Here is a 23,936-nt window from a genome sequence, read left to right on the forward strand (position 1 = left end):
GTAATTCCGGTTACTTATATCAACGATTTGAGGATGACGGGTTATGTATCTCATGCTGGACGTTGATGACTTTGCGGCGGCAGGAGATGAGGAACCCTAGCTGAACGGGGATTTGAGAGGCTTCCAAAGGATACTTGGGCATCGATTCCTAACTGAAGGCGTTCTAGCAAGAGAGGCACCGGAAAAGACCCTGTAGTATTTATTGTAAGATAATGACAATTCTGGTGGCATGTTGGACATTCTTTTGCGACTTTGGAGCGAATTTTTACACATTGTGAAGCTCTGCCTTCGTTGAGCCAGCGCTTGGCGTGCTGGGTTTGTGATTGGGACAAGCCATGCATGATAAGGGCTGTGCAGACGTTGGACCTTGATCGCCATCGTTTCATTGTAGGATTCCGATCGCTAGAGATGGTGGGAGTTTGGATGCGTCGCGGTGCTTCCTTTACTCAAAGAGATACGCGCGCGGTTGCTTAGAAATGGGTGGGTCTCACATATTGCGTCAGCGCGATAATTTGGGCACTCGGCATCAGGATCGGGTTAAATGTCTTACTTTACCTACAGGTTGAGCAATCCTCTGACCTACTGACTTTGAGTGGTTACGTCTCATATTCAGAACTTGTTCCACCAGCTCCTACTTAGCTACTCCTCAAACAAAGACATCTCGGTACTATACATTATCTATCCAAGCATAATCACTGTTTCCTTGTAACCTCGGGCTTTTTAAATACTAACTAAAGTTTCCTCTCAACCATTTGCAATGGCTTCCAATCCTCCGCTGTACACCTACGTTTCTCCTCGCGAGGGGTATGAAAACGCCCCTCCTTTACCGGACGAGCTCAATGAGGACGGCAAGAGCTTCAAACACCCGCCTCAGGACTGTCTGAGCAAGGCTTACGAGGTCTTCCCGGCGCCGTTGGACAACGGACGCAGAGGAGGCTTGTTCGTGACTTCTCAGCTTTTGGAGGAAACCTCGTCACTAACATGACGATGCAGTGATATCCATATCTACCATTTCCAGTCCAACCCGGAGCAAGTCAAACACGCCAAAGATCTCTGGGAACGCATCCGACGGGAGTGTAAACATTTTTGACTTGCCTTGACTGGCTGAGATATCTGCTGATACAAATCTAGTCCCTGAGCTGAGAATCTATCGATTTTGGGAAGGGCCAGTTGGTCCGCATCCTGTAGCCATGTTCGAAGTTAACATCTTCACGCCGGCCCAGTTTGGCGCCTTCATTCCGTGGTTGACCATCTATAGAGGGCCCTTGTCCGTTCTCATTCACCCTAATACCACCGAGGAGGAATTCGATCGCAATGTTACTGAGCTGCGCAACCACACCCAACGAGCTATATGGATGGGCGAAAGACTACCGCTGGACACATCAATCTTCTATCGTAATAACTAGCGATCACGTACGAAAATATGAAAACTTGTATCTCAGACTTCTCGTCCTGTAGCTACAAATATTGATTACTGCAAGTACAATATAGTCCACCTTACAAATGCCTAGAGGGCAATGCATTTGTACCTACCTAGGTTAGGTAGCCGAAGGAGCGAGCCAAGAGGCGAGGGCGGTTTGAGCGGTTGAGTGGGGCCTTAGTGACTACCGACTGTCACGTGAATCTGTGTCAGCTCGTGTTCGTCAGCTTTGTGAGGCGGTCATATCCAAGGCCGAGTCCAAGATAACTTCACCTACAACCATGCAGAGTAATCACACCGCACCTCTTTCAGTACCCCCATCATTTCATACTCATTCCAGTCAACAGTCGGTCTTTCTGTCTGTGCGAAGGGGCCACCATGGCTGGTCGGAAACGAACCAGGGCTACCCGGTCTATAGCTGCTGAGTCCGATGTGCCGGATGTCTATCAAGAAATGCTGGCTGAGGCCGCAGAAGATGCTGATGGTGCACGTGCATCTTTGGTCGAGCAGCCAGCAAAAAGGCTCAAAAGACCCGGAGAGAAGAAGCCCAAGACTCCTATCGCGATGACAAAACTTCCGGTAGCGGAAGGAATCGATGATGACGGTGATGAAGGTATAGAGTTCGAAGACGTAACTATCGCTCCAGCGACGGTCCAGATTATTTACAAAACCTCGGACGACGACGAAGAAGAAGAAGAAGAAGAAGAAGAAGAAGATGATGATGATGATGATGAGGAGGATGTGGACGGAGCTGAGCCTAAGGGTGTCGATTTTGGGGCTGTGCAGCCTAACCCAGAAGCCATCGGAGAACCCAAGAAACTCACATTGAATCTATCAGAGCACAGTAGCACTGGGACTGATGCTCGAAAGGGAACCAAGAAAAGGAAGCCTATCACGAAAGAGGAGAAGGAGCGCCGCGTATCAATCCACAGGACACACCTTTTATGTCTCCTACTACACTGCGCCCTGAGGAACCGTTGGTGTGATGATGAGCAGGTACAAAACAGCGTCCGTTCTCTTCTCACAAAAAAGATTGTCGACCATCTGAAACCGAGCCCCAGTCTTCCTCAATTTGGGCAGACAGAGTCGCTAAAAAATGGCCTGCAACAAGCTAGCACTATATTTATGTCAAAATTTCAAATTACTGAGCGAGGGCTACGACGATCCCTATGGGCTGAAGATTCTGAGCATCTTGCCAATGTGAGTGTACAGTTCTTCTTCTTCGCTTCACCCAATGGCTGATTTAACCATGCTCAGTATGAACCGCCGACAAACATGGACTCATGCATGGACCGTTCAGACTTTAGACACGCGGCTAAGAGGCTTTGTGGGTCTCGAGATGTTGGTGCTCAGCTGTATTGTGCCCTCCTACGGTCTGTCGGAGTCCGTGCTCGCTTGGTTTGCTCATTGCAACCATTGCCGTTTGTCCAGGGCGGCCCGAATCTGCCAAGAACTCAGGAAACAAAGCTACCAAAGAAGCCGACCAAGGAGGAAAACATACGGGGTCAGCTGCCACGGTACAACACTAATGCACAAGGGTCATTATCTTCCGCCTCAAGTCTGGTTTCACCGCTTCGACGACTAGGCCATCCTCATGCCACAGCCTACCAGTTACCTTTACTACCAACCCCACCACCGACTACACATCAGCCAAATAAGACGCCGAAGAGGATCCGTGAGTCGCCCTTCCCAATCTACTGGGTTGAGGTGCTGGACGTTGGCCATCAGAAATGGCAGCCCGTAGACCCGCTGGTCACGAAGTCAATGTGGAAACCTAGAGCATTAGAGCCACCAGCTACCGACAAGGAAAACTCTATGGCTTACGTGGTTGCGTTTGATACTGATGGCACGGCACGAGATGTTACGAAACGATACGCCAAGGCTTACACGGCTAAAACGCGGCGGTTGCGCATTGAGACAGCTGTCAACAATGGTGACCGATGGTGGCAGAGAGCGCTGAAGCCGTTTGCACGGAGTTGGCCGAATGACCTTGATCAGATTGAAGATAACGAGCTGACGGCGATCGAAGAACGCGAGCCAATGCCTCGCAACGTAGCAGACTTCAAGGACCATCCAGTCTTCGCGCTGGAAAGGCATCTAAGACATAACGAGGCTCTCATCCCCGACGCACAACCCGCAGGAACGGTTGCAGCCGGCAACAGAGCCCCGCTTGAGAAAGTATACCGACGTAAGGACGTACGAACAGCTCGAAGCAGGGATAAATGGTATCGCATGGGGCGCGAAGTGAAGCCGCTACAGCTGCCTGTCAAATTCTTGCCACGACGGTCAAACGCTAAACCAGGAGAGTATGTCGACGACGGCTATGGAGGCGACGAGCGTAGGGCCACCGGCACGCCTATCTTCATACAAGAACAGACAGAAGTGTACCGGCCCCCTCCGGTCGTCGACGGGCGAGTGCCAAAGAACAAGTTTGGTAACATCGACCTGTATGTTGCAAGTATGGTACCGGAGGGTGGCGTTCATATCACGGACGAATTCGATACTGCTGCGAGAGCCGCCTACACGTTAGGCATTGACTACGCACCCGCTCTGTCAGGGTTTCAGTTCAAAGGCAAGCACGGTACAGCAGTCTTCAACGGCATCGTGGTAGCTCAAGAGTACGAGGAGGCTGTGTGTGCGGTGATGGCAGGCTTCGATGATATGGATGCGCAAGCAGAACATAGCAAACGAGCCTTGGTGGCCATTAACACATGGCGGCGGTTCCTCGTGGCTCTCCGCATTCGGGAGCGCGTATGGGCAGGAGTGGACCTTGAGGAGCGTGTCAAAGAAGACAAACGATTGGTTGAGTTGGCCGCAGCCGATGCGAGTGGTGATGTGGCCAAGCATGACATAGAGGAGAGTGGCGGATTCTTTGCTGAGGACAGAGCTGTGGTAGATGACGATGCCAGAACCCCAGCCGGATGCAAGGCCAGTTTCGTTATGGATGTGAGGGACACCATCGACAGTTACAGGGCAGAAAGTAGCGGCGGGTTCATTGTGAATGACAGCGCACCCGGCGGAACTTACATTGCGAGCCAGGTCACCGTGGACAATACCAGAGTCGAACTTATCAACGATGATGGAAGCGAGGTAGATTGTGCAGTTATAGACGACGATGGAACAGCGTCTTGGTGTAGAGAACACAGAGACCCGACTCTGGATAAGTGTGGATTCGAGCCGGAGCTGGGTGACGAAGAATTCGAGGAGGCGTCTAGCGATGTTACCGAAGAATACGATATGGAAGACGATGATGGTGGTGGAGGATTCTTAGTGGAATAAGAGCAAGTGACGGCACAGGGGCGGGAAGCAAAGTGAATTGTTATGACATATGAAAGCCGCTATGGTAAAAGGGCACTGTATTATATCATCCCCCCAATGTCATTGCGTGGCCGTTAGAGTTTTTTATCGAGATGGAAGGCTTATTGAGAGTAAGATACACATTTATGTTCCCAGCAGTTGAAGACACAAGCTCCTGGTGGTCCAGGCTCCGTCGGTGATATTGACGGGCAAAACGGGTTACAAGGAACTGCCCTGCTGACATAATAACCACAGCGATCTGCGGGTCACCTCTCCAGTGTCTGGCACCAGTGTGGTCCTCCAGCACGCCCCCCAGGAAAAAATTCTTCCAGCCTGTCCTAGGGTTGGTTGTGCTGACTGAGCCTTCCATTGAGATAGGCCCCCAAGGTCAAAACTCCAGCGCGTCTCCGGATCAATCAACGCCTTTCAACCTCCATCGGCAGCCTGGTTCTTCCTATTCCGTCCACCAGATCGCTCTCTGGCAGATCCATCACGAAAGTCCGCGTCGGATTATTTTTTGAAGAGAGAGTAGAGGTCAGTCAGCCCGAATCAATCGCTTAACCACTCCCCCCAAACTCCTCAACGCTTTTGCTCCCGAAATCAAAATGCTGTTGCGCGATGGAAGAGGATTTGCAGAAGCTACCGTTGTTGCAACGTTGCGATTTGCGAGTGCAATGATTGGCAAACAAAAACTGAGCTCTACGACTGGCCTAGCTTGAGCTGGACCTTGTCGCGATCGCGTCAGTCTACATCGGGGAGCTTCAGAGGGCATGCCTTTGGATCTCGTCGTCCAGCCACCGCTCAGAAGTAACAGCAATTAAGAGGAGAATGAGAAGAAGAAACTGTACTAAGCCATAGTTTCCCACAGTCAATTAAACTCTTCTCGACTTCACTTGCCGCTTTGCCGTGCAACCGAATCGCGACGCGTTCTGTGTATGCGCGAACCCGAAATCGAACCGCCATCGCTACCAATTCTTGACACAATTTCACTACCAACAACCCACCAAGCCCTCCGTCTGTCGGGTTGCCCAATTTACTTTATCGGCGGGTTTCGTTGCTTTACGCAGTCAAATCACTGTTTCCTTCGCCGACACACCAGCTGCCTGTGTCACCTGTACCAGGAGGCAAATCGACTTTCTCGATACAACAGAGCTTGCACGGGGTACTTCTTCTCTGCTGTTGCGCGCAGCTATCTGCCGAAGGCGATACGTCTTCATATTTCGCGACTTATCACGGTACATTGGCTATCATGAGCTCTGCGCGCGAAGGCGACCCTGCCGAGGAGGAAAGAATGCCGATGCAGGGCCTCCAAGAGGACAGACTCGAAGGCGACAGGGGACACGAAGGAATACACGAAAACCGGATACCAGAGGAGAGCATCCAAGATGAGAGAGTCGAGGGTGAGAGAATAGAAGACGACCGACTGCAGCACGAGCGTTTGCCCGACGAGAGCCTTCCAGACGAGCGCATGCAGGATGAGCGAATCCACAATTATCCATCCCCTCAGATGCCAGAGGAGCGAAATCAAGACAGCGATCGGATGCAAAGCTACCCTTCCCCTTCTACTGAGGCTCAAAACACCGGTCCATATTACCACGACGACTCACGAGACGACACTCAACAAGATCAGCAGCAGCCACCGCCTACACCCCAACAACAAACCTCCCACTCTGCTAGTGTCGAGGAACTGCAATTGGCTGCTCAGCTTGGCCAGGATCTAGCGGCAGAGCCCATGATGCATGTCACAGATCCTAGCATGAGTGTTGAAGATCCTAGCTTGCGCAGCATCATGCCTCACCCTCACTCCCACCCTCACCCAGAGCAACCTCAGTCTCAGCCTCAACCCCAGCATCAGGCCCCTCCTCCACCGCCCCCCCCTCCTCGCCCGTACGTTCCTGAAGAGCCCCTTTCCGAGTCTCTCCAGCAACACGTGTCTGTGCCCGTGGCAATGGATCACCACAATCTTGCCCAGTCATATGCTCTTGGCGACAGTACGCCCCCGAGAAAGCGATCCAAGGTCTCCCGCGCTTGCGACGAGTGTCGTAGAAAGAAGGTGAAATGCGATGCCCAGTCCGACTCTGGAGACAACCCATGTTCCAATTGCAAGCGCTCTGGCATTCGCTGTATGTTCAGTCGCGTTCCTCAGAAGCGTGGCCCAAGCAAGGGGTAAGTTGCGACTGTTACTGTTCATGCTGCAGACCGACTGACTGTAAATATGGCAGATATATAAAGGAACTTGCCGACAGGATCAACAGCATCGAGGGCAAGTTGGAGATCCAGAGTGAGTCTTTGCCACCCGATATCATGGTACACTGGACATCTGCGGCAGCATCACTTAACTCGACACCAGGTCCTGCCGAGGACGCCAGCCGCAAGCGGCCATTCTCTAGCATTTCCAGCACCGACATATCTACTCCGGCACCACAGAGACAGACGACTTGGGGTACGGAGCATCGCCCTCTTCAGCCCATGACAACGCCGTCGGATCGCTTTCAGTCGTCACCTTTCGCTGCCAACGGCTTGGCTCCCCAGCCCATGCCTATCAAGAATGATATGCCCTCCCGCCCACCAGTTGCTCCGATGGATGGTCCTGTCACAGATATGCCCGATATTGACCAGGCTCGAGACGTAGACGACGAGGTGTTTAACGGGTTAGTGGCCCCGACAGTGCGACAGTCCCAGCTGCCATCGGCAATGAAACTAATCTCGGGACGTTAGATATCTCACTGTGATTCAGCCCTACCTCCCGTTCTTGCCGAGCAGCAAGACGCAGATCCAAGACTATTTGGCACAGTGCCCTGGACTTCTTCGCGAAGCGTTCGTTGAAGCGCTCTCAGGAACAATTTCTTCTTTCCCTTCTTTTCAGTCAGGTAGCGCTGGAGATGTTCGCCTCGCCCATACTCTGCTGGTAGAATGGGAGGCCAGTGATTCCACATCGCAGACCCCTATTGCGAACCTGGTTTTTCTCCAAACCCTTCTTCTCATGATTATTGAGGCAGACAACCGACCTTTAGGCTCTATTGGTGCACCTAAGGAATCACTACTGGGTAGAGCAGTAGCGAGTGCCAATGCTTTGAAGCTGTACCAGGCCAAAGCGGACTTGTCCGAGGTTGAGGCCGGAACAGATACCGAGAGTCAGCTTCGCGTAAGAATATGGTGGTCACTTGTCCTGCTTGACAGATGGAACGCAGTGGGTGCTGCAGTACCTTCATTGATTCGCGATGAGAGTGTCGTTGTATCAGCCAGCCTGAAGGTGGTTGTTGGAGAGGTCCAGTATCTTCTGATTCGTAAGTTCAGGCCGCAAACAGACTGTCTTCTCAAGCGACAAGTGTATATTGACCATCGTTGCAGGTGCCTCAAGGTTCTTGAGCCGAGCATCGGTTATGATCACCAACTTTCAAGAACCTTTGGATTCGACCTTTGCTGATCGGATGGTGGGCTCTTTCATGGACGCCTGGGTGGAAGACTTCCGCGAGGACCTGCCAGCTCACATCGAGGCTGGCTCATATCCTGTCGTCCACCTGGTTTACTGGTACTGTCGCTTGCTGGCTTACCTGCTTAACCCCTCCGCCAAGTCAACTGATGCCCTATGGCCTAGTCAGGAGTTGATTCACCTGCTTGTCGGCCACTCACAACTCATCACGCCCCTGCATCATCATTTCACTGTTCTTGCCGTGCTAATACTGGTTGAGTTGGCAAAGGTGGAGAAGACAAAGGAGGATGCTACACGGCTTCTTGGTGAATTCCGCGACTCATCACTGCCGGCCTCGGTTTTCGATGGCCTGGTCCGGGACAAGATTGCCGACCACCTTCGTCCATCCGCTAGCGCCGCTGCGGCTTCGGCCCCATCAGCGATTGAGGCGGCTGCAAGCCAGGGTTTGCAACACTTAGCTGACTTGGCAACTCTCTCATCGGCAGCTGTGGATAAGACGGAGTGTGCCTATTCGTACCGCACCGCGCCGAACTATGAAGACATGGGTTTCGACCCTCGACCGCTCCTTCTTGTCGGTTACCTCAATGTTGTCCGCGCAACTCAGCAAGCAGCTTAGGATGGCTCTCATCTTGCCCATGCCGGACACCAAGAAGAACAAAAACAGACAAAGCCAAGATTACAGCTACAGAGGGTGCAGCTGTACGGAGCACGGGGGTCAAAGCTGCAAGCGCAATAACAGGAAGAGGAGCAACAGAGTGATCAGCAACAAGAACAGTTGCAATACCAACAACAGCAGCAGTTGAATGCGCAACAGCTGGAGCAATGTGTTCTGGTACTGCGACATGCATTGCAGACAGGACTTCCTCATTGATTCCACATGTATGGACCTGAACAGTAAACATGTATTACTGGCGTAAATCGGGATGATCGCAGCGGACATTCTGGCATAGTGCGGTTGGGCGCGCCTAGGCTGGCACGGTACTGCAAAAACTGGTGTAGCGAAAGTCTCGCTTCTGCATTACCCCGCCTGAATGGATTGGCAGGTTGTATTGTAGTACGAAAGTGCACTGTATATATCTCTGCAGGCCTGACCCTGTTGTAGAGTTTTTCTCCTTAGATGTTTATTGCTGTCCCCCATAGTTCCGTCTCGAGCCTCGGTTAACTCTCCGCAAGAGTGATGTTCTCACTTGTGAGGTGGTACGAGCTGCAGCCAAGCCATCTCACTTCACGCACGCGCCCTTAAACTACAGCGAATGCCGCCGCTCCCATGAATGGCCTACCTTCCTATCAACAGCCGTTTTCTTTCCTCCTCGGCAGCCGTACTAGAGACAGCTTGGCTGGCAGGCTGAGAGTAGCTGAATAACCCTCCGCGTTCCTAACGCCATCACCGCTCGGTGGATGCATTCTTCACCGCCTTCTATCTTGAGCCGTATACTAATGTCGAGGGTATATTCGTTGGTCAGACATTTCTTCATGTGGTATGGGTTACGGAAGATAAGATAGCATCTCAGGCAGTGTCTCGGAGGAGGGGCAAATGCCATAGCTCGCGAATCCTACTTAGACTTGGTTCTCGAGGAACTGGTATATGAGATCGTAACCGCCGAAGGCCGTCGTCCGGTTATTTTGGTGATATGGAGAATGCAACGGATGCTCAAGTAAACAAGCATCTAGGTCATTATATAGGCTTCTTCGCCGCCGATTTTTCTGGCCGCCAAAACGACTCAGAGATGCCCTGTCGCAAATGTAGACGGATCCGACATAGGTAGTTGCATTTAGAAGGAGACCCCGACTTGAGTCTTACTATGTAGGTAAGGGGCCACTGGGGTGACAAAAAAACAGGATGCCTTTTCCCCACCACAACCACCAGCAAAAAGTATTATGTTTTTTTGTCACCCGCGTTGGGGCATGTCTCATTACAATGAGGAATTTGTATCTATATGTAAACTACGCTACGTAATGTGACGGTATTCTCCTCCATCCCCTTCTTTCCCCGTCCTTGTCAACCAATCTGGTTGCATCTCCACATGAGAAGAGGTCCGAAGATGCGCCGGTGCTTACAACGATTGATGACGCATCTATCACCGCTACTATTTGTTCCCCTGATGGGTTTCCTTTCTTATTCGGCGACCATGGGGAAAAAGACCTTAAGAGGGACCGCCTTGATAATGTACCTTAATTGAACCCACTGACAATACAGGCTAAAATGGGCCGGCTGTACGCACATAGGCATCTTAGGCTCAACTTAGTCAATTATGCCTCGTGGGTAAAAAGGGTTGATGATATAACGATGCGATGAAGAAGAGGGGTCTGGGTTCATGAGCTCTACGTTGTGCGAGCCGCCTATCCCCTCAAGAGCGATAAGGCCCCATCTCCACTGCGGGCACCAGTAATCACCCCGCAAAGGTCGGAATATGTATAGTATCTCTATTTACGCCTATTTTTGCCTATGCCAGAGGTACCAGCAATTTCCCTCCTTACAAAGAGCCACATTGCAAGTTAAGCAACTACAACAAGACTTTCTTTAAGACTTTCTTTGCTGAGTGACGCTATTCCTAGATATCTCACCTAGGGCTACTTGTCTTTATTGTAGGTAATTCTGGGTACAGGCAACAGCAAGGTTGCCCAGTAGACCTTAATACAGTCCTGTATTTCTCCGGCAGCTCCAGCAGCTCTAGCAGATATACCAGAGGTCATAGAGGTATTAGAGTCAGAAGACATCATTAAATAGTTGATCATGTTGATTTTGGTGGTGTTGCTATATAAAATAACATTGAGATAAATGGTGTTGCGTCATGTATTCTTGTCACGTGCGCGTAGTGCGGAGAAATAAGTGGAGATGGGGCCTTATCGCTCTTGAGGGGATAGCTGGAGTAAAGTCGCGACCTACGCTTGCGGATGGTGTGCCCTGCCCCAAGAGACCAATAAAGTACAGCACACTACAGCACATCTCAACTCAGCTCACAGCTACTGCCAGGTGAGTAAGATCCTCATTGCATCCTGCTAACCTCAAAGGGTATTAACCTATGGTACTACAAGTACAAGGCGGTCCCTCTTGAGGTCCATGGGTAATGAACGAGGTTTCCTCGCCAGGGAATCACAGTACAAGACACAACTCAATTGTTGTTGCAGCCTTTCCGTCTAGTTGGAGTGCATCCCTGTCACTAAAGAAAGAAAGCTACGCAGTTAGCTTACATTACTTTCTGTTACTGTAGTAGATTGCTTGGGACCTGTGCCCCTGACTCATCTCTTCGTCATTAGTCGGCATCAACGTAGATTGTCTAGGCTCAATCGAATTGCATTGGTTGACTTTAGCAATTGGAGAACAATACAGACTCACAGTATTGAGTCTAAGTCTAGGCACAGTATAGTGTTTTCCTTGCCACAACCACCCTCAGAGACACCACACATCATCAAACAATCGTGGGTATACACGGCTTTGTGCCCAACTTCTGTCATTGTTTATAAGCTGTACAATCTATATTTTTCATTCCAAATGAGCGGTGGTTGACACTCCTGGTCTATGATCCAACACCTATAATACGGTTGTAGTAAGGGAATTCTTCTTGCTGTGAATCAGACTTGTGACCTAGTACTGTAGGTCTTCCCAGGCTCGGTCACCTGACTGACTGTTTTACCGATTAGCTGCTTGAAGTCACATGCGCTGCAAATGAGACTGAAAATTGGCTTGTGGGTTGGGACTCGATGAACGATTCATGCCCCCGACAGAGGAGGGTAGTGGGTATTAAGCTGGCGATAAAACAGTGTACCCCAACCTACGACCTACACGATAATACTGGCGACTTCTTCGTTGACAAACTTGCTACTTCGAAATCTACTTGAAGTCGAAAACGGTCAATCCCAGTCTGATTGAATTACAAAACGAGAAATACGATTTAGTGTCAAGGTATTACTAAGTATATTAGAGGCTTAATCGCAGTTAAAGTCGTGCGGATCTGCCCCCCCTTGTTTATTTCTCCTCTTTTTCTTTTGTGTCCCAGGTCGGATGCGCCTACATCGGTTTTCTTCCTTTGTACCCCGCCTCTTTGCATTACACATTGGAGTCATCAAAGGGGGTTCCAAAAGGCAGAGTCAGACCTGATGAGAAAATTGAAACAAGTATACCAGAGCATATACCGATGAAAATGTCTTTGCGTCTCTATAATCATGGACTGGTACTCTCCAAAAAATTCTTAAGCCTTTCTACGAGTCTATTCTCCTTAAGCCCTCTATGTACCAGCTTATCCATGTGCTGTGAAAGTAATGGATCGCTCTGAAAGCGGGCAGCCTTCTTTCCAGCTTCCAGCATAGCTACAAAATTCGTCGTCTAACCAACCAGCCGCTCTTCCTGGCTCAACCAATATGCTCCCCGCATGCCTGACGCCATGTCCAAATGATGATGGTAGTAGTAATGAGATGCAAGTCACTCTCTTTCGAGCCGCCGCCCCCACTTTTTTCGTTTTTAGAATGCCACAGCCAAATATAACGGAGAAAAAAAAAATTGGGTTGCAAAAGCGCACTCCAAGAAAAAGGTACAGATAATAAAAAGCTGCGATACCTTGAAGATGGAGTAAAATTGCGTCTGCGTCGACTCCATGGATCAGGGTCCCCGGGGGGGGGGGGGGGGGAGGGGGGGCGTCCAACAAGTAAGCCGCCGTAAATCTCTCTCTTATGCTCAAATCCTTGCGCCTGTGCTTGCCGTCTAATTCGATGGGCCGGATATCATGGGCGTACAAGCGTTGAAACTTTTCTTTTACATAACAAAACGCCTTATTGCAATGTCCAAGAGTCAGCATGGAATTGCGGCAGACCATCGGGTGACTCCTGGTAGGTGGTGATGCCGTCATTGAACTGCTGGCCCCAAAATGCCGGGTCATCGTCAAAAGTAAGCGACCCGCCAGCAATAGGGCCGCCGTCGTCAAACGAAGAGGGTGCCGTCGTGAATTTGGTGCTCGATGATTTGGCGAAGCTGTCGTAGTCAATCGTGCTGAGATCCGCGCCGGTAGCAAGGTAACTTGCCGGATGGATGAAGCTGTTACTCCCGGTACCGAAGCCGTCGTAATCGCTGTCACCAGCTATAAAGTTGTCCTCGACCTCGGAGACTTCACCAGACGTCGAGGTTGTGGCTGCCAGTGTAGGGGCCGGCTCGGAGCCGGTACCAAAATCGAACATGCCATTGAAGCTCTGCGCACCAGCCTGACTGTAGCTAGAGGGAGCAAACTTGTCCGTTCTGTCTGTGAGATCGATATGGCTCCAATCGACAGAGGCGGCACTCAGTCCGGCGCTGAAGATGGGCGCATCGTGATCTGACATCCCGGAAGCTCCAAACAGGTCAAATGAGCCATTGGGCACATATGACGGGTATTCGATACCAGACAGATCGAGCGGTGGCAGCTGGTTGTTGAGCTGCTGGAAGCTAGAAGAGCCTCTCATCAGGGGAGAAGCAGCTTCGGACTTGACGAGTCGCTGTTGGCGAGCGGGCACCACACGGCCTGTTACAGGGTCCTGAAGAGGGTTGTCGCTGATGCGCTCGGGAGAGTGGCTACCCAGACTGCTGGTGCTGTGTAAAGAGTTGACTCGGTTTAGTTGGTAGGGCCCGCACTTCTGGGAGGCCTTGTTATGTTTGTGAGCGGGCTTGTGATGGCCGTGCTCGTCGAAGGTCAGCATGCCATCGGAATGGACCGTGTTCGCACGACGTCTACGGATGGGCGGCTTTGGTCGAGGAGCGATGGCTTCCTTGTCGGAGTCGGATTCGGGTACGGTGTCAAGGGCTGGCTCCTTTTTGTGGCTGCAAGTGCAGCGACCACCGTGGTTGCAACAGCAAGTCTCTATTGGTGATGAAGGTTCGTGTTAGAGGGGTCATGGCCTTCCCGTCTCACTGAGGGGCATTTTCTTCGTCCAAGAGCAGGCTCACCTCTATGACCCTCAACCGTAGGCTGCAGGTGGGCGCATTTGCTTGTCTTCTCGCCGCAATCGCACTTGATATGGGCAGAGCGCGACTTGCGCATTGAGCGACAATGCTGACATTGGGAGACGGGGCGGCCCTTTTTGTTGATATGTTGAAGGGGGCGATCTGCGGCGAGGCGGGCGATTAGCTGCACATGTTTTGATTCACCAACAAGTTGGTCTCTTCCACCGGCTTGATAAACAAGAGCCACGTACATATAAATAAACCAATGAATAAAAAAATACAAAAAATAGAAAGACGAACAAAAAAGGTTTGAGGCTGCTTTGGAAGCTACAAACACTAACTGATAGGCTCAACGGCAGGCCCGCGTTGCACGAATGCAATTGAATGACAAAGACTGGAAAGCAGAAGAACAAACCCACTTACCAGAGTGCTGGCAATTGCTAACACGGTGACCCCGAACGCAGGCCTCGCAGGCGTACTTCTCCCCGTCAATGATCATATCGGGCAGTACGAATCAAGCAACAGACGCAAAAAGAAGGATTGGGGGGGAAAGCGATTCTTGAGTTCCCCGCCACAAGGAGTTTGGGGAAGGAGAGAGATCGAGACGATCGGTCGGCCGGCGCCAAAAGACACGGTTGGAGTCGAGTCGAGTCGAGGCAGGGCGAGGGTATGGTAGGTTGGGTCGGCCTGGAAAGTGGGATTTTCTTGCCCTGGGGCGTGGAGCGGGAGCTCTTCGGTCTCGTTACAGAATGTTTGGCGTGGGCTGGGGGGCCGTGTTAGTCCCCCCTGGTTGGGATGCCGTGGGGTGCGATGGCCAAAGGCAGGGCCGGCCGGTAGCGGAAGCTGAAGGAGGGCTTTCGAGGGACCGTAACGTACGGGTCGTGGTACGTGCTTGGCGCTGCAGCTGGCAGTGGAAAATCCGTTTTAATCAGGAGGGTGAACAGCTCAGACAGCGAACACCCTGGAGAGGGGATGACTGGAGTAGCAGTGACGCCGAGCACAGCAGAGAGTGTGGAGGTCTATGAATAGGACATGACCGTGGGGTATATCTGCCAAGAGATTTTCATAAAAATCCAATCAAAAACAAGAGATGAAAGCAGAGGGAAGGGCAGGGTCGGCCAAGCTTGTGTTCTGGAGTTGTAGGGAGGTACGAGGGTACAATTTCAGACCAATTGACCGCTGTCAACGCTCGGTAATTCCAACAAGTGGCCAACGTTAGTGTGGGTGGATGTTGAGTGGGGATTTGGATCGGTCGCTTGTCCGGCGTTGTCTTGTCTTGTCTCGTCGTGCTTCTTGAGCAAGTACGAGTAGGATGCAGAAAGAAGGAATGAAGAAGAAAGATGGCCCTTTTCCCGGCTCTATTGGGGTGAGTTGCGAGGACACGACGGCGCTTCACCAGCGGGACGGAAAGCTGACGTTGCGCGGCGGTGGCAGGTATTTGACGATGAGGTAAACGGGGCTAGAAGCAATGACAGCAAGGTAACGAACGGTCCGTCGATAACTGTGCGGTTGCCACGTCAAAGTTTTGCCTTGTATCGGTCGGTCCCTGAGTACTTTTTAGAACACCTTGGTTGCTTGGGCTGGCGATGAAGGATGAACGAACGGGATACTGGTATGGTCGGTGTGTACTACGTAGCGGGCTGCCGTTCACAACGAAGGACGCAATAGCCGGGTTTGGCGCCTTGCCAGTTCTTTTCGCCGAGGGTTGAACGGAACTTGAGGGGGGGGGGGGGTTGCAGGGACTAGAGTCGAGGCTGGGACTTGGATTCAAAGGAAAACCCTGTGGGTTGTTCGTTACGAGTGGGAGAGATCGGAGGGGTGGGAAGCGGTACAACGGGGGTGGGGGTTTCTGGTCGTGTGTTCCTTCCAACCCTGACTGCGCAGCGCAGCACGCTCTGCCACGGGACGGCGTCAACAGTCGGTAGGTACCTTTGCTCAGAGGTAGCCGGTGCCTTGGGGTTGCCCTGTGCGGCAACTTGGCCTGCTGCGATGTGCTAGCCAAGGGACGGCGGGTTGAGCTGCTTGTGACCAGAGTGAGTGTCTGACACTGGGGGTTACCAAGTAATTACCCCGAGGTGAGGCGAAAAATCTGTAGAGTTGTAACTCGTCTGTAAATGCGTGCAGATGCGATGCTGCATGGAGATGGAGACGCTGCCACCCCAACGGGGATGGGCAATGCAAAACGATGTCGTCCTTTGGCCTTGGCCTAGGGGACGACGGCGGTTGGTCGGTCGTTTGGCCCTTCGGTGGTGAAGCCCGAAGGAGAAGAGTTATGAGGGGCCTGGGGGTCGGCCAAGGGCGGGTCTAGGGCAAAGTATCGGGAATGGCTCGCTGAGGGCTGGAGCTAACGCGATATGGCTTACAGCACCTGGGGACTCGGAGGTGAGATGCGGGTCTTCGTACGCTGCGTCTGACCTTGGACATGCGGCCGCGATTGGTTGAGGGATGGGTGATGACTCGGCTCGGGGGCCGCAGTGTCCAGCTAGCCTGCCAGGGTTTTCTTGCGCCGTACGGAGTGGTGAGGTGAGGGGAGGAGGGGAGAGGCACGAGGCGGGAGGATAGAGGGACAGGCAGACAGCAAGCAAGGAGGAGGAATATGTGGGAAAGAGCTGGTGCCTGCCCAGACGACGATAGAGTGAAGTATGATGTAACGATGGCCAAAGTGGATGGCGACTCGGCCACTGTACGGAAATGCAAGTGCAACTGCCAGCCGGGCATGGGTCGAAGTGACCGCACAAAGACTACCCGTGTGAATGGTGTACGAAGCGCAAGCTATGTCCTGCCTTGCCGGTCAAGGAGGAGAGCAATGCGTCGCCTTAACAGAAGCAGAAGTCAGAGATTTATAGATGGTGTCAGAAAGAGAATGAAAAGGATGGCGAGCGGATGCGAAATGCTTTTTCAATTGTTGTGACAGTGGGTCAGGAGGAGAGAAGAGAGCGAGGCAAGACAAGGCAGAGAGCATCAGCTCAGACGGACGGCGACGGCGACGGCGACGGCGACACGGCCATGGCTGCTGGAGCTTCCTTCTCTGGCCATGGTCGTAACGCTGCTGGTGCCGGTATTGGCGGCGCGTTGGCCCTTCTGGGATCCGATGTGTGGTGCGTAGGTGGGTGTGCAGGTGGGTGCGTGACTTTTCTATCTGTCTGTCTGCTTCACATCCCGATGTGATGATGGATGGTGGTGGTGGTGGTGGGATTAGCTTGGGGAGGGGGAGGGGAGGGCACCTGGCCGGGCCCAAGGAAGGAGGAAATGGCACAAGATGGCATAACATGGCGATGGCGATGGCCGGGATTGGGATACGTGGCGCCGCTACGAGTAGGTACCTAGGTAGATGTGGATAGGGGGAGGTATTGATTACTATGTAGTGCGGAGACAAGAAGGACAGGAAATACAATCCAAGATAGGCGTTGGGAGGCTGCGGAAGACACCAGAGACACCACCACCACCACTATTAGGCATCCCCTCGCAGCCATTGGTCTGGGAATCCGTTCGTTCCCGTACAGATCCAATGTCCGCAATGCCGACCGTACAGGCGGAAATGAGGTGACCCGAAACCTGCCGAAAGGAATAGGCTTTCTCTGTCAACGTACCTAGGTAGTGTAGTTGTGAGCGATGGCCACGTGATATAGGCAGTGAACTGTTCAACCAAAGGTGAGAACCAAAACGGCTCACCGATTCCTCGCAAAGTCCAGTTACAGCCAGCCATATCCAGCCATATCCAGCCATCATGGCTAAATCCATTCATGAAGCATGGGACTCGACGTGTGTTCTTCCTTGCCATACAGACCATGGAGCTTTTTCAAGCGCGCGCTGGTGAAGGGGCCAAAGGTCATGTCATAAAACACACAAACCACTGTAGGCAGTTGGCCGCGCATCGATGAATACCTACGCCAGCCAATGTTCCAGGCCAGGTCAGGCCATCAATCGGCCCAAGCTGGTCGGCAGCTCAAGAAGTACGACGAGACTATCGCCGACTGGTTCTGCACCGTGACAGGGCGTACTGAGAATTATGAAACCCCCCCAACGATGTTGAGGGCGGGTACAAACATTATGGGGGAGTCAATAGTGTGTGGTGCGAAAGACAATCACTAACAGCACCGCGCCTCATGGCACTCTGAGTGCTTTCCCCATGGGGCATGAGCGCATCATTTCTCACGTCCTCTTCCCGACTCATTGGCCAGGACGTCTGAAGACAGCGGCTAGGGTCCACGCAGGGCCTTCTATCTGCCCAAACACCATGATTGGAGGGAACCTGTCAGTTTTCCCATGTAGCATCGCGCACGTTGCATGTATTCCGTGAGAAGAGCAAGCTGTCTATGGTTGTGACAGCTATGGGGAAAAGAAGGAGAAAGCTCTGCAATGAAGCCGACAATATGTAACCTCAGCTGATTCCCAACTTCTCATGATAGTCAAGACGACTGCTCAAAGCCAGGTGCCCAGCAACGGGTCGTAAAAGTTTGTTCTATGCCAGGAGCGAAAACACCAACATCGAGAGAGTATACGACGGTTGGTGCCGATCTACGCATAGCGTAGGTCTGGCAAATTCGTCACATCGAGAGAATGGCAATACAGCGTAACATGCAGTCATCGCTCGCTGTTGTCCTGGCTCTCGGTTAGGCAATCACAGCTCGGAAAGCTTTCGCACAATTCGACTGAGGACTAGCGATTGAGTCGGCTGTGCGTGTCGGGAAGACATGCCATGGTCTATACTTAACAGCGTGGGGGATGAAGCTGGATATTAGGTGAAAGATTGCCATGAGCCTCACCGGCTTCGTATAGAAACCGTGATCCAAACACATTTTGATTCGTACGGCAATACTACTCGCTCGGTTGTTGAGTGTATCCCTCCTGCTTAGAGAGAAGTGTGTAGTGCATGCCTCTGCATGCCGCATTCGCCAGAGCGGGTTGTCTGATGAAATCATCGGTGCTCCATGTCAGTACAGCAAACCGAGCTTTTGGCGCCAAACGGGTAAATTGCCTAGCAAAATGGAAAGGGTCTGGTAAGGTAGGTAGTAAAGGAGGGATGGAAAGTTTGGGAAAGCATGTCTTGACATTGGCTAAGATGCACCGGTGGTTGGCAGTGATGAAGGAAGAAGCAGAGTGAAAATTTTTACTGCGAGAAGAAGGACGAGATGGTGTGCAAGGTGGGGTGACAATAGGACCTGAGGCACGAGCGCTACCCAGTGGAGCCTGAGGTTGGAATGGTTTTGGTCCAAGATAAGATAAGACAGTGAATTCCTACCCCCGCACGCGGTGCGCAAAAAAAAGTGCACACTTTAGCCTACCTACACCAAATGCTCCTTTTTCTTACCCCTATAAATAGAACCATCAAAATCCAAAAACTACTATATAAATAAGTGATTTTAAATACTTATAATATTATCTACTAGAATTATATTATTTTGCCCTCCCTAATAATAGTTTCTTTAAGTTACTAAAGTATTTAGTCTACTTACTTGTTAATAGTCTCTTACTATAACTTTTACTCCTAGGTCTTAATTATTATAGGACAAGTGCCTTATATAGTAGATAGACAGGTAGGACATAGGATTACCCTGTTAGTATATGTCTAGGCATATACCTAGGGGTATATATCCTATTGCCTATTTTCTCCTATAAAGAAAGGCAACCTTAATAAATAACCTACACTAATACCTAGCTTTTATCCTATACTATTTATTTAGCTCTTTATTATTACTTGCCTTATTTTACTACTCTACTATTACACTTTACTTTTATACTATATTACTTTATATTACCTATTATAGCTTTACTTCTCCTGTTAGATCTATAATAGCTAGTAAGAAAGCTATATTAAGTAGTAGTATAACTACCTTAATTTATACCTTTAAATTTTTTCTTTACTAAGATATAGTAAAGATACCTTTTTACTTTAATAAGAATTAGCTTATAGAAACAGTATACTAAGGCTAGTATAGCTAGGCTAAATTACTAATATATAGTATATATATATATAGCTTTAGTAAAATCTAAATTATAAAGTTACTTATTCTTTACCCTAGAGTCTTTATAATAATATATATACCTTTATATTTATAGAATTTAATAGTAATAGACTATTCTATAGGATAATAAACTAGTAAAAAAGGTTTAAACTAAATAGTAGTAATATAGTTAATCTATATTAAATAAAATTAAATATCTAAATAGTAAAAAGAATTATTAAGAACATAAGAAAGTATCTAGACCTATATATATAGCTTTATATAAAAGCTATAGATATCTTACTATTTTATACTAACTTATAAACCTCTTAGTTATTAAAAAACCTAGTTATACTAAAAAAATATATAACTAAGTAGGTGCTAAATACCCCTTAAAAAATCCCTCTTTAATAAACTAACTTAAATAAAGATATTATAATAGGTAAAGCCTCTACCTAAAGTAAAAATATTTTACTAAATAGTATATTACTAAAGTAAATAAAAGGTATAGTAATATTATAGTAATTACTAAAAGGCAAAGGACTAGAAATTATAGGCCTACTAGGCTCTTATACTAGCCTACTAGTAGATTTTACTAAGAAAAGTAGACTACTAGTCTACTTTTAATAATACTTATACTTTATACTAGGTTAATTCCTAGCTAGCGTAAGTAACTACCTATATAGCCTAGACCTACTAAGGTTTTAGCCTATATAGGCCTAGATAATATAAGCCTTTTACTTATCTTATAAAGTATATTAATAACCTCTACTATTAAAGTAAATAATATATATACTACTTATTACCTAAGGACTACTAGTAGTATACCTATTCTTCTAGGAGAACTACCTAGGTAACTACTAATACTACTTACCTTTTATATACTTAATACTATTAGACTTAATAGTTAAGTAGCTTAAGCCTTATAAAACTACTACCTCTAAGTTAACTAGTAATTAACCTTATATAGTAAAGATAAGCGTTAACCTTAATAATGCCTTCTACTATAGGCCTAATACTACTAATAGATATAAATAAGTTTATAGTAGCTTTCTTTTATACTATAGTAGCCTAGATATAGTAGGCTAAAACCTTATTAGGTTCTATAACTAGCCTAGGTTATACACTAGCCTAGATATACTTAATAATAATAGTTAAATATTTTAGCTAATATAAACTAAATATTACTTACTTAACCTTATTTTTATAACTACTATATAATATATTACTATAAAGTAAAGTTATAGATCTAAGTAGTTAAAGTAGTATATCTAAATAGACTATCCTTATAGTGTTTTAGTTAGATAGTTTAATAATATCTTATAGTTAAGTATATAACTAGTAAGAATTTTAACTTATAACTAGAGAATAATACTAGCTAAAGAATAAAGGTAGTTATATATTACTAGATATCTTAAGGAATATTTTAGCTTATCCTTTATTAATATAAAAAGTAGTTTAAAGAGAACTACTTTACTATTAAGAAAGTTAATAAGTAGAATAATATTTATACTTTACTTAATTTACTTTAAATATACTAAGGCTTAAGGTAACTAAACCTAGTACTAATAGCTAATAAGGTTCTATAATAACCTTGCTCTTTAACTTTAGTAATTCCTTTATAAACCTAGGGAATATAACTCCTTAGATATATATATTACACTTATAGAGGAATAACACTAAGCACTATAAGATATAGTACCTAGATTATATTATAACCTAGTGTATATTAATAATACTACTAACTAGAATAATATAGTTAGTAATATAGTACTATAGGAAGTACACTAGAATACTTAGGATTAATATAGACACCTATAGGACCTTTATATAGTAGACCCTTTAATATAGAGAGAAGAATACTACTTTATAAGGATCTTATAATAATAATAATAGGCGCTTAAGAAACTACTGCCTATATAATAATAGTTTAAGAAAACTATAGAAGATACTAGAACTATAGTAATATTAATAAAACACTAAAACTAATATAACTACTAAGATAACTTAGACTACTATAAGTGTAACTAGTAGCCTTAGTAAAAAAATAAATAAAGAGGTAGTTAAAGATAATAAGTAAAATATACCTACTAATTTAATAAAAAAGATAAAGTCTAATTTATCTAAGAATATAATAAAGATATAGATACTATATTAATAAGCTTATTAAAGATAAGTATATACTTAAAGAAACAAAGAATTTCCTTAATCCTAGGTAGTAATATAAACTTTATCTTAATACTAAAGGACCTAGGACTATAAGTAATAAAAGGAGCTAAGATAGTTACTAAAGATCCTAAAGACCCTAAGGACCTATACCCCTAATAAATAAGGTTAAAAGGTACCTTAAGTAAGCTATTAAGGTATATAAAGAAAAAGACCTAAGGAGGTCCTAGATAAGAAGCTAACTACTAATAACACTATAAACTTTATTTTTAAGCTAGTAAAGTTATTAAGGCTATTATAAAGCTAATAAAAAAGAAGTTACTATAAGTGTACTTACCTCTAAATTAAAGCCTAAGTAAATAAGGACTTAGAGGACTACTTAGTATATATTAACACTAGTGTATTAGTAATTTTACTAAATATAACTAAGTAAAAAGATTTATAAAGAACCTAAGATTCTCTTTTACTAAGCTATATAAAGTAAAAGCTATAGGATTATTATTTATATTAAAAAAGATATTACTTTAATATATACTTTATTAGAATAGTAAAAGGCACTAAAATAAAGGTCTATATAATAATTATAGTAAAAGTAGTTAAAAAACTCTTAGCCTACTTACTGCTTAGTATACTTTTCTATAATAACTATAGTATAGTAGTAGATTTTAACAAGAAATAAGTAAAGCTTAGGTTAGCCTATAATATAATAATCTTAGTAATAGTAAAGAATTACTTCTTTATTATAAGAAGAGTTATAGCCTAATATATAGTAATAATATTACTAGATTTAGTCTACTACCTCCTTATTAACTTTATTAACCTCTCTAAGAAATATAATAAAGAAAGTAACTTATATAAATATTAAGTATACTTAACTAATAGATTTACCTTTAATATAATATTAGATTTATTAACCTCTAAGGTAATACTAGTCTATAATAATATAGGTAGACTAATTACTATTAGGAAGAGTATAAAAGTAATATAAATCTCTTTAGTATATAAAAGAAAGTCTATATAGCTTATTATAGAGAAAGCACTAGACATAATTACTTATAGTAATATAGTAAACTTTCTTAATATTACTAATAAGTTCCTTAATAGTAAGAGTAAAACTACTATAATAGTAAACACTAGTAATAAATTAATAAACCTACTATTACTAGCTAAAGAGGTACTTAGATATAGAATAGTAAAACCTAACTTTTACCCTATAATAACTAACTACTATAAAGTAAAGATCTATATAGATAATTTTAGAGGTAAAAGGGGCAAATAAGAGATAGGAGATAGGAGATAAGATATAAAGGTAGTATATTATTATAGATATAATAGAAGAGCTTATAGATCTAACTATCTAACTAGACCTAGGGATATAAGGGGATTACTTATACCTATATCTTAGGTATTCTAAGGATTTCTTTAGTATTCTAGGTTATTAAGTAAGTTATTAGGTAGGTTATTAGAATATAGGGTATTGTTTTACCTGTAGTAAGGTATTGTTTTATCTGTTTACCTTATGTGACCTAGAACTGTATTCTTAATTCCTTAGAGAAGGAGAAGGTCTTACTTAAAAGACCTATTCTTTATATATAAATATTATTATTATATAGTATATATAGCCGTTTTCTAAGTAGTTATTCTTATATCTAGTGTATACAGTGTATACAGTATTATTAATACTGTATTATATATTCTACTTCTTTATTATATTATTATCTTATTTTTATATATATAAGGTCTTTAAACCTTAATATCTAATACCCC

General features: G+C 46.6%; 4 protein-coding genes across 4 annotated transcripts; 3 read left to right on the plus strand and 1 right to left on the minus strand.

The window, feature by feature from the left end:
• Positions 1-757: 757 nt before the first annotated feature.
• LY79DRAFT_525226 (dopa 4,5-dioxygenase) lies at positions 758-1,406 on the plus strand (the record flags this gene model as incomplete). The annotated part of the gene is made up of 3 exons (XM_060555703.1): positions 758-939; positions 994-1,076; positions 1,132-1,406. 3 exons carry the CDS (start codon positions 758-760, stop codon positions 1,404-1,406), a joined length of 540 nt encoding a protein of 179 aa, XP_060409319.1.
• Positions 1,407-1,798: 392 nt separating this feature from the next.
• On the plus strand, positions 1,799-4,699 carry LY79DRAFT_525227 (Rad4 transglutaminase-like domain-containing protein; the record flags this gene model as incomplete). The annotated part of the gene is made up of 2 exons (XM_060555704.1): positions 1,799-2,620; positions 2,678-4,699. The coding sequence occupies 2 exons, from the start codon at positions 1,799-1,801 to the stop codon at positions 4,697-4,699; spliced, it is 2,844 nt and encodes a 947-aa protein (XP_060409320.1).
• A 1,267-nt stretch (positions 4,700-5,966) lies between these two features.
• LY79DRAFT_525324 (uncharacterized protein) lies at positions 5,967-8,766 on the plus strand (the record flags this gene model as incomplete). The annotated part of the gene is made up of 4 exons (XM_060555712.1): positions 5,967-6,883; positions 6,940-7,368; positions 7,436-8,004; positions 8,069-8,766. The coding sequence occupies 4 exons, from the start codon at positions 5,967-5,969 to the stop codon at positions 8,764-8,766; spliced, it is 2,613 nt and encodes an 870-aa protein (XP_060409321.1).
• Positions 8,767-12,917: 4,151 nt separating this feature from the next.
• LY79DRAFT_525224 (copper fist DNA binding domain-containing protein) lies at positions 12,918-14,557 on the minus strand (the record flags this gene model as incomplete). Its single annotated transcript, XM_060555702.1, has 3 exons — positions 12,918-13,975; positions 14,062-14,220; positions 14,482-14,557. The coding sequence occupies 3 exons, from the start codon at positions 14,555-14,557 to the stop codon at positions 12,918-12,920; spliced, it is 1,293 nt and encodes a 430-aa protein (XP_060409322.1).
• Positions 14,558-23,936: the final 9,379 nt, after the last annotated feature.

This window comes from Colletotrichum navitas (genome assembly GCF_030913465.1).
Source record: "Colletotrichum navitas strain CBS 125086 chromosome Unknown LY79scaffold_87, whole genome shotgun sequence".
Lineage (NCBI taxonomy): Eukaryota > Fungi > Ascomycota > Sordariomycetes > Glomerellales > Glomerellaceae > Colletotrichum > Colletotrichum navitas.